This window comes from Calypte anna, chromosome 5A, assembly GCF_003957555.1.
Source record: "Calypte anna isolate BGI_N300 chromosome 5A, bCalAnn1_v1.p, whole genome shotgun sequence".
In the NCBI taxonomy this organism is placed as follows: Eukaryota; Metazoa; Chordata; class Aves; order Apodiformes; family Trochilidae; genus Calypte; species Calypte anna.
Window position 1 is genome coordinate 9,671,090 of NC_044251.1, and position 13,810 is coordinate 9,684,899.

The window sequence follows — 13,810 nt, forward strand, 5'->3', positions numbered from 1 at the left end:
GGTATACAGCATAAAACTAGACCTTAACTAAATAAACAAACCGGGACAGTTCAAAGGTCTTTTGTGGTCTTTCTTACCTCCAAGAGCAGCCAGTACTTAGGGAAAAAAAAACAGGGAAAAGAGAGTGATACTTTTGTTATGCATTGTCCAGCAATGTGCTGTGGAGATCTGCCTTTGCCTTTGGTAAACCTCCAGGGACTTTTCCTCCATAAACTTGTCAAATTGCTTTTTTGACCCCATTTATACTTTTGACCTCCACAACGTTGTGTGCCAATGAGCCCCACAGTTTAATACACACACACAACTGAAAAAGTACCCCTCTAAACCTCCTCCCTTTATCATTTCATTTGCTGGCCCCTGCTTCTTCCCTGTTTTCTGGCAATTTGGGCCTGTGTCAGCCCCTGTTTGGAAAAGCAGTTCTTAATTCCTCAGCTAGACGTCTGCACAGGTCTGATGAAGCACCTTATCCCTCTGTATTTTGAGACAAGTTTAGCATCTGCTTACATCAGAACCACGGAATGAGAATGTTCCAGAAGCTGCTCCTATGCCAAGGACAGATCTGGGAAGGGCTCAGGTAATCCTGGACATTTATTCCCACTTCCCAGACTCAGCTGTAGCACCGTAACTGGAATGTGCTGACCCTGGATGGACTGACCCACATGAGAGGCTAGCGAGCATGGCACTTCATTCATTCACTTCTTCAGTAATCTTCTTTAATAATTGACTTTCATTTATTCATTTACCTATCTTTATTCATTTGCATCTATCAAAAGTCCTGGCACAGCCCTGGCAGGAGGTGCAAGGCTCCGATTTTTAAATTCTTCCGTTCGGTGTGAATTCGTGCCCAAATTCCCACTCTGGCCCGGGGGGCTCTGACTTTCAGCCACGAGGTGGGGTAAGCAGCTAAATTCCTGATCTGAGCATGTGCGCAGCCAATCCAAAGCAAGACCACCGTGGAGTCGAGCTTTGCCAAGCTAAATCACTGTGGAAAAAAAAAATAAATAAAAAAATCCCTCTCTGCTTCAGCCTTCGCCGCTCGATCTGTGGAAGTGTATAGCCTTAAACTTCAGTTTTCCGAAATAAATGCGCACAGGGCAAAGCATTAATGCAAAAAGCAGCAGGGACAGGCAGCAGCGCTGGCAGTGGGGCTGCTGGCCCGGGCTCCCTGCTCTCCCGCACCGAGCCCGGCCGATGCGGAGGAACCAGGGGGAAAGCCGGGATGGGAGCGACTCGGTAGTGAAATAGTTATCTCGGCTGGCGGTAACTCTTGGAAAGTCCCCGAAATGACGTTTCTAACCTAACAATTAAAATGGGTTTAATTATAGAGAGGCTCAGAGCCCTGGGAACAAGCACCATCTACAGAATGAGTAAACAACTGCAGAAAATAATAGGCTGGTCTCTCTCCTGGTTACTTCTCACTGCTGGCCAAGGCAAGGAAAAAAAAAAACAAACTAGAAAGAGAAGGAAATTCGAGGAACCTGATTGCTTTCCTTAAGTAAATAACAATAATATTAAAAAAAAAAAATAAATCTGGTCTAGCCGGAGCCCGTGGGCGTTTCTCTCGGTTGGTTATTTTGGCCGTTCTTGAAGACCAAAGGAGGGGAGAAAAAGATGAGCCGCCAGCTCAAAGTCCAACTCCTGCGACTCTAAAGCAAACAGAAGAGGAAGTGGATCGGTCGTTTGAAGTCTTGACTGCGATGGCCGCTCCGGCCGGCGTTGTGCTGCCCAGGGCAGGAGTTTTCCTTTCCTCCCAGCCAAGCCGGAGTGGGGGGCAGGAGTTCAAGTCTACGGGGCCGAAGTAGGGGCTCCCCTCGTCCGCCGGCGCGGGGCGAGGGGGGGGGCAAGGGCGAGGGGGGGGGGAGGGAGGGGGGAAGAGGGTCCAGATGCCGTCGCATGGCCTTAGATAAAACACCCGCTGAAACTGCAGCGAGCCTTGCCTCAGCTGGGGATAAAAGTTTAGGGGCAGCAAGTTCACGCTGAAGCACCCTAGTATTGACAAGCCCTGCAGGGTTTTTTTGTTTGGTTTGTTGTTTTTTGGTTTTTTACACGGAAACTGCCGCCGTCCTCCCCCTCTCCCTCCCCGCCGTATCAATAATCAGTATGATTCATACTTTGCCTACTAAAATCTGGAACGGATTACTTGCTGAGAGACGGGTTTTGGGTTTTTTTTGTTTTACAATTTCGAGTTCTGCGGACTGAAAGAGGACTATACAGGGAATAAGCAACACCCTTTTAACGGGCAAACGCGTGTTTTAACAATTTAAAATAACGTGGACGTGAGCTATTTCCCCTTGAGGAGACTGCCACGTTTCAATAAAAACTTGGGAAAAAGGAGTAAGGTTGGGGGGGCGCCGATGGGAATCAACACAAAGCCAGTCAGCTTGCAAAAACGCGAGGACGAGTGGCCGCGCCGAAAGTGGATCTGATCCATGGAAATCAAAGCGGGCGGTCCCGGGCTGGAGCAGGGCCCTGAGAGCCGTGAGACGCGGCCCAGGACCCGGCTGTCGCCGCTGCAAACACCGCTCGCAGGCGCTCGGGGCCGCCTCTCACACGGGGGACGAGGAGGTGCCGCTCTCCTGCCACCGGAGGGTGTGCGGGACACGGGACAGTGGAAGTGCGGGGGGAGGGGGGAACCGGCCACCCCGCGCGACCCGCGCACAAGGGCGCGCAGCAGCCTCCTGCCGCGCTAGGAAAGCAGCGGCACCGCCATTCCTACCCCCGAGGCCGCTTTTTTTGTTGTTGTTGTTTTTTGTGTTTTTTTTTTTTTTTTATCTTCCCTCCCCACTTTTTTTTTTTTTTCCTCCTCCTTCCCTCCCCCACTTCTTCCTCTCGAAAGTTTTTTCTGGGCCGGCCCGCCCGGGTGATTCAGTCGCGGTGTCAATCACCCTGCCCTCCTCCTCCTCCTCCCCTTCCTCCCGCCGCCGGCTCCTCCTCCTGGGGCAAGTCCGAAACTTTATAAGTTGAGCTTTTCCCCCAGCCCGCTGGAAGCGACGGGCGGGTTCGGCGGCCGGCGGGCTGGTGGCAGCGGTGGGGGGAGGCTGCGACTCGGGGCGCTGGAGGCTGTGCCGGACCCACGCCGTGACTCCTCGTGTCTGTGTGCCGCTGCCCCACCCGCGTCCCCCCTCGCTCGCCCCGAAGATGACCACAGCTCTGGTGTCGCCCACCATCTTCGACCTGAGCGAATTTTCATGCAAGGTAAGGTTGCAACTCGGGTCTCCTTCCAGCTTCGGGGCTCATCAGTTACATGGGGGGGGGATCGGGTCGTTTTAGATTTGCTGAGTTGTTCGCTGGTCTCTTTCAATTTTTTTGCCCCCGTTTTATGGTCGAAAGTAAGTTTGGCGCCGGGACTGGAGGGCGCAGGGTAGGGGCCGAGCTCGGCCGTCCCGTCCCTGTGCACTGAGTCCCCCGCCGACGCCCGCGCTTCCCGCCTCGGTCGGTGTGGCGGGGGGTTTGGGGGCACCTCCCCGCGCTCCCGGCGGGCTGAGCCGCCGCGCCGAGCGGGGGGGCCGGGTCCTTCCCCTGCCCCCGGGGCCGCCGCGCTGCAACACGCCCGGGCGCGGCGCGGCGGGCGGCGGCGCTGCCGTGGGGCTGGGCGGGAGGACGGGCGGACTCCCTTCCCGCGGGGCTCAGCCGCCCCTCACCCAGCTCCGTTGGAGGGGGACGGGGGGTGGCAGTGGCTGGGCGGGGGCCTCTGCCGCGCTGCGGGGGGCGGAGGGGCGGGCGCCAGCTCTCCACGCGGTTCTTCCCGCTCGCCGGCGGCTCCCAGGGGGGTTTCCCAGAGAAGCTCCAGCTTCGGGAGATCTTTTTGAAGCAGTCAGCAGGTCCCCCGCGTCTGACCCTTGGCTCGATTCGTTAGATTCCTCCGCGAGGGCTGCACGTGAGGACGGGGAGGTGTCTCCGGGACCCTTGGGTGGAACGGCAAAAGGGGCGGCTGCAGGAGATGTCGGTGTGGGAGAGGGGGGAGGGCTTTGCGGGGCAGTGCGGTCGCTGCTCCCCGGGCCCCCTGATTGTTGCCCGGCGGCGGGAGCCTGCGGAGCGCCGCGCCGTTCCCAGCCGCGCCATGGGGGGCTGCCGGGGCTGTGTGGGGACTCCGGAGAAGGCGGTAGCAGTGACCGTCCCTTGCTTTCTCCCCGCAGAGCAACAAGATGTTGAATTACGGCCCCTCGGGTGTCAGCGGGTGCCTGCTGGACAGGAAGGCGGTGGGCACCCCGGCTGGCGGGGGTTTCCCTAGGAGGCACTCTGTCACCCTGCCCAACTCCAAGTTTCACCAGAATCAGCTCCTTAGCAGCCTGAAAGGGGAGCCGGCTCCTATGCTGGGCCCCCGGGAAAGCCGCTTCCGGGACCGCTCCTTCTCGGAGGGCGGTGAGCGCCTGCTGCAGCAGAAGCAGCCTGGGGGACAGGCTAACTCGAGCCGCTACAAGACGGAGCTGTGCCGCCCCTTCGAGGAGAACGGCGCCTGCAAGTACGGCGACAAGTGCCAGTTCGCCCACGGCATCCACGAGCTGCGGAGCCTCACCCGCCACCCCAAGTACAAGACCGAGCTCTGCCGCACTTTCCACACCATCGGCTTCTGCCCCTACGGGCCGCGCTGCCACTTCATCCACAATGCGGAGGAGCGGCGTGCCGTGGCGGGGAGCCGGGAGCCCGCCGTCACCGACAGACCGCGCCTGCAGCACAGCTTCAGCTTTGCCGGCTTCCCTAGCACTGCTGCCAGCGGGCTGCTGGACAGCCCCACTTCCATCACCCCGCCACCCATGCTGAGCGCCGACGACCTGCTGGGCTCCCCCACCTTGCCTGACTGCACCAGCAACCCCTTCACCTTCTCCAGTCTCCTCGCCCCCAGCATGGGGGTGCAGGTGCCCAGCGGGAGCTCCCCCACCACCTTCTTGTTCAGGCCCATGTCTGAGTCCCCCAACATGTTTGACTCGCCGCCCAGTCCTCAGGACTCACTCTCTGACCAGGAGGGTTATCTGAGCAGCTCCAGCAGCAGCCACAGCGGCTCAGATTCCCCTATCCTGGACACCTCAAGACGTCTTCCCATCTTCAGCAGACTCTCCATCTCTGACGACTAATCTGGGGTTTCCTCTTGCTCCCCCCCACCTCTATTTCGATATTAAGCTGAACTCCCCCACCCTGTCCCCAGTAGTCCGAGCTGGATGTTAACGTGTCCACCTGCCTGCCACAGGCCTGCTGGCTTATACCTTAAGTGCCAAATTACGATGAAAAGCAATAACGTTTACAAAAATCAGTGCCTTGTAACACTTTTCACTGTGACTGTATTACCTCTCCAGCTGCAGAGGGCACCAGCAGCTCTGTGCACTTCCAGATGTGCAGGAAATGTCCGGATCCAGCTCCCTCCACTGGCCACGTACTGCATCACCCTCTCCCAGTCCCTTCTCGACTGGCCAGTTGCCGCAAGGCTGCAGGCATGTGGGCAAGCGTTAACATCCAGTCCTCTTCCCTCCCCCCCATCCCCTAAAAGACTAATCTTGCCTGGATCTGCTCAGGTCTGCGGGAAGAAAAGTTGAGAACGGACAAAGATTGTAATGTGAGTGGGATTCGACTGGGGGGAAGAAAACGAGAGAAAAGAAAAAACAAAAACAAAAAAAAACCAGATGGACTATGAGAGACTTGATTTTGGTGCTAAAAGTTCCCCATGTATTCATGTGACATCCTAAAACAAATAAATGGAGGGGGTGGGGCTGACGGAAGTCATTCCACACACACAAGTTCCTGTAAACAAAGTTCCAGTAGACATAGCTTTAATGGTTTTGCTCTAGAGTACTTTAGACCTATCTTAGAGCACTCACGCCAAGCTTTTTATTATTTTTTTTTCTGGGTTTTTAATTTTGTATAACTTTTCAAAAATTGGAGAGCAAATTTTGCTTGTCACTGCACAACAATATAAAAAAGCTTATTTAACTTATCAAAACGTATTTATTGCCGAAACCTATGCTTTTTTTGTTAATTTTGTTCATATTTATCGGGATGATGAATCCATAGAATATATTCTTTTATGTTTAAATTATGATCTTTCATATTAATCTTAAGATTGTGAAGTGTCTTTTCCTTTTTTCCCCACAGTTTAATATATTATACTACAATGACATTTTTTGTAACTTTACACGTTTTTGGTTATTTTATTTTAAAAAATGAAAAATTAATTTAAAAAAATGCAAAAACTGTGTTTGGATTATTTATTTTAGAATTCCCTCCCCCCATCTTTTTTTTTTTTGTGTTGGACTGCAAATTGAGTTAATGTTCTTCTTTGCCTTTCCTCTTCTCCTCTTCCCCTCCCCTGGGTCTTGCCTACCTGGGCTTTAGAATGTACATACCTGAGCTCTGTTGTGAGACAGTGTCAAAGGAAGACCTTTTTCTTCCTCTTTTTGTATAGATTCTTCAAGGAGAAAAGCCTTGGGCTTGAAGTGCCTATCTGAAGACATTCCAAATACAGTTTGTCTTTGCGTTTCTGTATTCCAAGTTTTGGAGTTTTCCTTGCCAAGGTGAACGGGACTGGCACAAAAAAGAAAAATGAATGTAATTTTTTTCCCCTGTTACTGTTCACTACATTGCTTTTTCTTCCTCTTTGTGTGAGTTTTATTTAAAAGAGAATCTCTTTTGTAACGACTGTTTGCAGTTTAAATCAATAAACCCCAATTTTTTTCAAGAAACTGACAGTGGAGCTGGTTTTACTTGCCAAAATTGAGGTGTTGGTTTTAGACAACCACTCAAATGCAGATAAACTTTACTCCTCTTGACCCTTGAGGTCACACCTTGCAGGGTGTGCTCAGGAATTCCTTCATTCCTACCTGATCCAGAACGGGTCAGCCCTGCAAGCACATGGGTGTGCAGATCGGTGGCAGCAAATACCTGATGTCACCTACCCTCATGGTTTCTGACCCTCTTGTCTCAGTTTACTGAGTCCTTTTTCCGCCTTAAGTCGTCCCTTACCTGCTCCTGCAAACTTTTTCTGATCTGTGTAGCTTAAACCTTGGATTGGCTTTTGTTCTTCCTGGGAGGCTCAGCCTCTTTCCCCTCAAGGAGAGCCCATGTGTTCTTCGAGTGAGGCTCAAGTGAGATGTCAAAATAACCTCCCAAATCTCAGGCCTGGCTTATTAGTGGCAGAGTGGCTGCTCAGTGTGTTGCATGGGAGGGGAACAGGGACCCCCCAGGAAAGTCTTAGAGTGTACACACAGGTCCTGCTCATACACTCAAGCCCTCATACCCCTTGAGGTATCAGTCATCAATTTCAGAAACTTTCTGAAGCCAGTGGTTTTGTTTATGAACACTTCTTTGCCAGTGCTACTCATGATGTAAGTCTTGTGTTACCACCTTTCAGCTCTGCTGGAGCAAGCTTAGTGCTCTTCATCTGAAACTGTTCCAGCTCTCTTCCAAATCAGGGGGTGGAATATTGCTGCCGAACCACCAATCCTTCAGTTGTCTTGACATGCCTCAGTGTTCAGGAGAGATGTTTCCTAATTAATATTGGAAAAGTTTATGCCAAATAAAAGCTGCAGGATATCTCAAGGCTTAGACCAATGTGCCTTCCTCACCACGGGCTTTGTGCAACACACTTTCTTGTGTGGTCTGGCAATAAAGGCCAGCTAGGTGGAGAAAGGATGGTGGAAGAGGATCATGGCTAGCAGAAGCTTGTTCCCCTGAGCAGTGCAGGAGCTGCACAGGGGCAGATGCTGACAGAACTAGCAAGTGATGCAGTCTCCATGCTGATCCCTGAGAGAAAGCCCTGGTATTGTTTAGCAGCATTCAGATACCTTCTCCTGACTGCAGCCTCACCACTGTGTCCAAAGGCTTTGGGGCTCTGTGTGAGATCCAGGTTTCTGCCTGCAAGCCCTGTGCCTGGCTGCAGCAAGCACCCAGGCCTGGCTCCATCCCCACGGCTGAAAGCTGAGCTGCATGCCCCTGAGGAGAGGCATATCTGATCTGGAGAGGATCTCAAGTCTATTGCAGGGTGTGCACGTGGAGCTTGAAACTGCTCCCTTCCTCTCTGGGCTTTCTGTGCAGCTCATCAAACAAATAGTCCTTGCCCAGTTAATAATTGATGAAGAAAGTAGCTCTATTAGTTCCATAGTGCTATTGGTATGACAAACAACTGGGAAGCTGTGCTACAAATAGGTCTTTGCTCACAGTACTTGTGTACTTCCCTTGTCCCTCCAGTGCACTGGTTCTGGGAAGCCAGCACCATTTCATTCCTGTCAATTTATTAATGATAAATGCTCTGTCACTCAGTGTTTTGCTTTTTGAAACTGATCTGGAGATGCGTCACACGGGATAGAGAAGAGCTGAACAGGAAGCATCAGATGTTTACTTTCTGTATAAGTTTAAGAGAGGGATCACATGCAGGAGCCTCCAGCAATGCAGGGGTTTGCCTGATCTGAAACTCTTAGCATTCATTGTGGCTCGGATATGTGGAGCAGCTGCCCTTAATGGACTTCTCTTTCCTTGGATTTACCATGGATGAGTTGTCCATGCTGTTTCTTGTAAGGTTAGCATCTGTGTCCTATAGCAGTTTGCCATGTCTGGGAACAGCCTTATCAAGGCTCAGAAAGGTAAATAGCCTTTCCTGGCATTATGCTTTTTTGAGGCACATTTTCCTCTGGCTTGAGGGTTTCTCCATGCTCTGGCTCATTAATTTAGTGCCCAGGCCAAGTGGCCAGGAGGAAATGGATGGCCTGTGTGCTGGTGCCTGATGTGCCTTCTGTCCCAGGGCAGGGAGAAGCACCCACAAGTAGAAGATACCTGTTGTCCCATGGAAGGTGGCATGGCTGAGTGTGCCACGGTGCATTTTACAAGTTGCACTTACAGCTTTTATTGTGGGGCAAGTGGACACCTCTAGTGACTCTTGCTGCTTCTCATGTACATGTATAGATGTACATGTACAAGCATAGATGCTTGCTGTGGGCTTCTTGTAAGAAGACTGGGTCAATGCCTCTGGGCTGCAGGCATTAGATGTCACTTACTTTTCGGTTTTGAAGTCGTGTGACTCTAGTGCTATACACCTTCAGCATACCCATCTGTCTTTGGAAATTGCAGCCGGTGGGTATGGCTGGCTGTGCCAGTTGCTTCTTGTTAAGGAGTAACTAATTGACTTTGATCTGCAGAGCTCCAGGTGGCTCAAATCTCACATCAATAGCTGCCTCCCTCCTTCCTAATTCCTGTCACAGGTGATGGTGTCTCAGTGACTGCACTGCTATTCTCTAGCTATGGATTATATGTGGCATTTGCAATGAAACATCTTCAGTTCTGCCATCGGGGGCCGTAGAAATAGAAGCTGCCTCATTTCCTGAACTTCACTGTAGGTAAGGAGTGCAAAGTCAAATAGGTTTTCTTTGCTGTTGCTGTTTTTAAAGGCAATGGGAACTTTATAATATAGTTTTGGCCAACCTTTGCTCACTTGTACATAGGTGTGGTGTGCCAGATTGCAAATAAAAAAATGCCATTTAAAAAAAATAAAAAAACAAAACGAACAAACAAAAAAACCAACCCTGAAATTCCTGACAGAATTTGCCTCATCAGCATAGTCATGAAATTGGGAAGCAGAAAGGGAAAGAACTTTGAGAAGTGGAGAACAGCAGAAATATGCCTGGAGGACTGTTACAAGCTTGCTCAAATTTTCAGTCTGTACGGTTGCTGTGCAAAGAGGGCAATGGTCTGTGAATGGGACTTGTAGCTGCTGTTGCAAATCATGTCAGGATGACTGGGCATTGCCACAGCAGAAGGGACAAGAAATGGTGGCGTCACCATTAGAGGTAGGGAGCAAGGGAAGAACTAGAGGTAAGTCCACATAGTATGGGGATTGCATGGGTGAGAGGGAATCTCAAATCTGAAGACTTCTTAACTAGTGGTGTTTATATAGGGTATATATAGTGTATAGGGAGAGTACATATATTGGTGTTTATATAGGATATAGGGTAGAGAACTGCGTCTCTCCAGTGGGGCTCAGAAGCAGTGGCATTGAAGGGAAGGTCTGGATAGTGTAGCCTGCTGGATACTGTCTGATGACTATGCCCAAGGTTATGAATGACTATTAAAATGCAGTAATACATGTGAAAACCACAGCATGCCCTTTACACTTGCTAATTGCTGCAATTTGTGTGGCCTGAGTTGTGAAAAGCTGGCATGTGCTTGAGCCTGGAGAGAGCTTTGGGAGAAGGTGCAGCGGTCAGTGTATGACCAGAGGCTGCTAGCTGTAATGCCGGAGGTGTTGCAGGGGCTGGAGGCTGCAGACGTGTCTAGCACTGGCACAAAATTACAGCCCCAGTACCTGCCTGGGACGGGGAGAGGGCCTCGTGTTTGAGAGAGGCTCCGCACGCCCTCTGCTACAGCAGCTGTGGGGAGACAAACATCGAGCTGTGTGGTGGTGTATGTACCCTGTAGTGGGGCTGGGGAGGCACCTACTGCTGTGGGAAGTGGTGTGGTGAGTGACCAGACACTCTGGTTACAGGCAAAACTGGTGAGTGAAAACAGGCAGAAGAAAAGTAAGAGTGAAAACAGGCAGAAGTAAGAGTGAAGAACGGTGCCTTCCTTACCCACAGAACAGGGTTCAGGAGGAAAAGAAGCAAAGCTACTGTTGGGAAGGAGTTTAGCTGGAAGGAAGGGGTAACATCCGTCACAGAGGGTCTTTCTGGGTCTGGGAACACGTGGGAGGTAGAGTGAGACTAGCTTGGTGGGAACACTGCAAGCGTCTGTCAGGATCTCATTGAACAGCCCTTGTGCTTGGGGCCAAGTTCAGCCCAAAACTTTAGAAGATGATTCTGCCTGGTGATGTAAAATGTCCTTTGTTTGGAGACTCTCTGGCCCACTAAGCAACGCCTGTTCCTCACAAAGCCGACGCTTATTCCCTAGAATACTTCCACCGAAAAGAAAAAAATTCCTCTAAGACACTCTAAACCAATACCTGCTGTGACTAAGCCCTGTGGGCAGCTCCGCAGCTGATTTATATCCTCCCCCTCCAAACTGAAGGGGTTAGAGTGGAAACAGACGCCGCGTTAAACATAGCCGAGGGCGGGCGGCAAGGGGAGCGCTGGAGCGGGCGGGAGGAAGCGGGGCTGCGGGGCGGGGGGTTTCGGGGCGGGCGCTGCCGGGCGTGACGCCGGTTCGGGTTTCCTCGGAGGCAGAACAGAGATCCCTTTGGCTGGGGCAGCTTTATGGGCTCGCCTGGCTTTATTATGCTGCAAATGTTTTGAATGCCACATCTTAATTTCCAGAGAGGCTTTGCTTAACTTTTGCTGCTTGCCCCCTCTCCCCCTCCCTGGTTTTGATTTTTTATTTTTTTTTTTTTTTCTTTTTCTTTTTACTACTTGTGCCTTAACCTTTTCTTTTTGACCGGCTTTTGGTCAAACCTGCCATTTTCTGAGCAGGCAGAGGACCGGAGTTCTCCTTGCCTGGGCTCCAGCTGCACATTAATCTCCTTTCATAGTTTCATTTTATGGCCACCCACTACCCCCACCACATTAACTTAGTCAACACATGGAAGTGAAATTTTTCCATGCAGGATCCTGCGGGTCGTGAGGCTGTGTGGAGCACGTGACTGCCAGCTCCTGAGTTTTCTTACACCTCTGGGTGGAAGGAAGTTTCCTCATCCCATACAGATGTGAGCGGTTGTTGGTGTCATGTGCAAAGTTCTAACAACTGGAGTCAGTGGGAACATTTCAGGGATTGGTATTTTGCAGTGTATTTAAAGTCTTGCAGCACCAGCCAGGTAGAGGCAAAGCAGTAGGTATGGTATGTTTGCTGTACCTTCACTGCTACCAGACCACTGGGCTGGCAAACGAGCCAGTTAACCATTTCACAGTGCAGTCACTGTGTCTCTGCAGGGTTTATCTCAGTGCCCAGGAGGACTGAAGGTACAGGAGATGACAGTACTTGATAAAGGTAGAGGGAGTCTGCTTGGCCCATGTAGTCGATTCACACCTTTCATGCCTGGGCCTAGGAGGACTTTAGAGGTATTCTGAGCACTTGGCAAACATAATTTTACCTATTCCATAGGTTTTAAAACCCCATTAGATATACAACTGCTAAATGAAGGGGATTGTCTGGCAGTGGCACACTATCAAAGAAAGAGCTGCAAAAATAATTTAGGCCTCCTGATACTTTTTCTCCTGTCTTAGTCTCCAAGCAACAACAAATATTTCTCCTGAATACTCTGGATAAGCAGATGCCAACGTTGATTCACAGGAAAAGGATGTAGCCACGCAAGCCATAGAAATGTTGTTTGGGATGGTAGCCACGGCCCCTGAGGAGACATTAAGCAATATGGAACAAGCACCAATGAAGTTATTTCTTGAAGCTCTTGCTGTGTTAGCTATAGAGGGATTTCTTGAGCAGTCGTATGTGAGAGCTGTCATTATTTACCTTGCTAACAGCTGCATGGGGAGAGTATTCTGTGTTTCACAGCTCTGGAGATGCTGCAGAAGCTTTTGGACATTCGGGAAGTCACAGTTTACTAAGAGATTACAGTCACAAGAAATGAGGAAGGGCTCATTCAACGCTGACATCAGAGTACTAAAGGTATACTTTTGCTTGGAAAAAGTATGGCACTGAACTTGTGCAAAGAGGCTCACTGCTTCTTTTCTTTTAGCCACAGATCTTGTGTGCTCTGTTTACAATTGATTTTACTCATGATTTGACTTAAAAATTACCATGGGATTGAAAAACTGAGAATAAATCTAATCCATCTCTTCTTCAGGGTGCCTTACCAAAAGATCTAGGGGAGGTGCAGAAAATAATTTTCCTCTAAATTTAGGTAATGTGGCTTTGGATTCACAGACTGAATCTGCTGACCAACATATTTTCCTTCTGGCACTTTTCTGACCAGAAAAACACTTTCAATGTGGATGAAAACAGAACTGGAGATGTTTTTGAAATGTTTTGCTTCAAAAGCAAGCAGTTCTTAAGAGCTGGAGCTGATGGAGGCCAGGGATCTCATGATGGAGCCCAGAGACAGGCAGACGTGGGGTTATAAGTGTATCATCCAGGTTGGCAGGGACTTCCAGGGAGTCATCCAGACCTTCACTCTTAACTGTGACAGAACTGACCTCATTATCCCCAAACCACCTCTCAGGCACAGAGAGTTGTCTAGTGATAGCCTTGAACATCTCCCGCCCTCATGTGTCCCCAGCATTCCCTTGTCAGGGAGTTTCAATGCTCAGGCTATTTTAACCTCTCTATATGTAGCCTAATAGATAATCTAAATGTCTCCAGCAAATGTCTGTGGCCATTAACTTTGTGCCCATCTTCTTCAGTTAATGAGACTGGAGCCCATCTCCCAGGTGAAGCCCCTGCAGAATGGAATGTGTGGTTTCTGCAGCCTGTTTCCAGAGCGTCTGCTTTTCCTAATCTTTCCTCTCCTTTCTTTCTTCTTATGCTTACTGAAAACCAGGATGCCATAAACCCATCCTGGACTTTCATTTTTGGACTAGTTCTGCTCTTACTGATGCTGTCCTGCCCCTGGCTCCTGTGGAGCCAAATAAAGCTGCTGTTGCCAGGCTGGGGCAGATCGAGGCCCTAGTCAGCATGCTTGGAGGAAGCTGTGCTCCTGCCCTTCAGTTTTCCTTCCTGAAGGAGAGACACTCATCCCTGTACATAAATTACAGCATTTAACAGTGGTCATAAAATTATCCAGCCTTAAAAAAATGCAGCTCTAGAGTTTGGCCCCATGATGTCCCTGATCAGCTCATTTCCAATGGACATAGATCCAGTGGGAAAAGAAACAGTTTCTTCTTGTTCATCACAAATGTTCATCTCCCTTTTTTATCAGCAGCTGGAACTCCTGGATTCCTAGTCTTGGTCA

At 50.2% G+C, this 13,810-nt stretch overlaps 1 protein-coding gene across 1 annotated transcript; it reads left to right on the forward strand.

Annotated features, from left to right (window-relative positions):
- Positions 1–2,987: 2,987 nt before the first annotated feature.
- Positions 2,988–6,671, forward strand: ZFP36L1 (ZFP36 ring finger protein like 1). Its single transcript, XM_030452707.1, has 2 exons — positions 2,988–3,195; positions 4,137–6,671. Exons 1-2 carry the CDS (start codon positions 3,139–3,141, stop codon positions 5,070–5,072), a joined length of 993 nt encoding a protein of 330 aa, XP_030308567.1. The 5' UTR covers positions 2,988–3,138; the 3' UTR covers positions 5,073–6,671.
- The last annotated feature ends 7,139 nt before the right edge of the window (positions 6,672–13,810 follow it).

Coding starts and splice junctions, on each gene's coding strand:
- ZFP36L1 (XM_030452707.1), top strand. CDS start 3,139: ATGACCACAGCTCTGGTGTCGCCCACCATCTTCGACCTGAGCGAATTT. Junction 3,196..4,136: donor TGAGCGAATTTTCATGCAAG/GTAAGGTTGCAA, acceptor TTCTCCCCGCAG/AGCAACAAGATGTTGAATTA.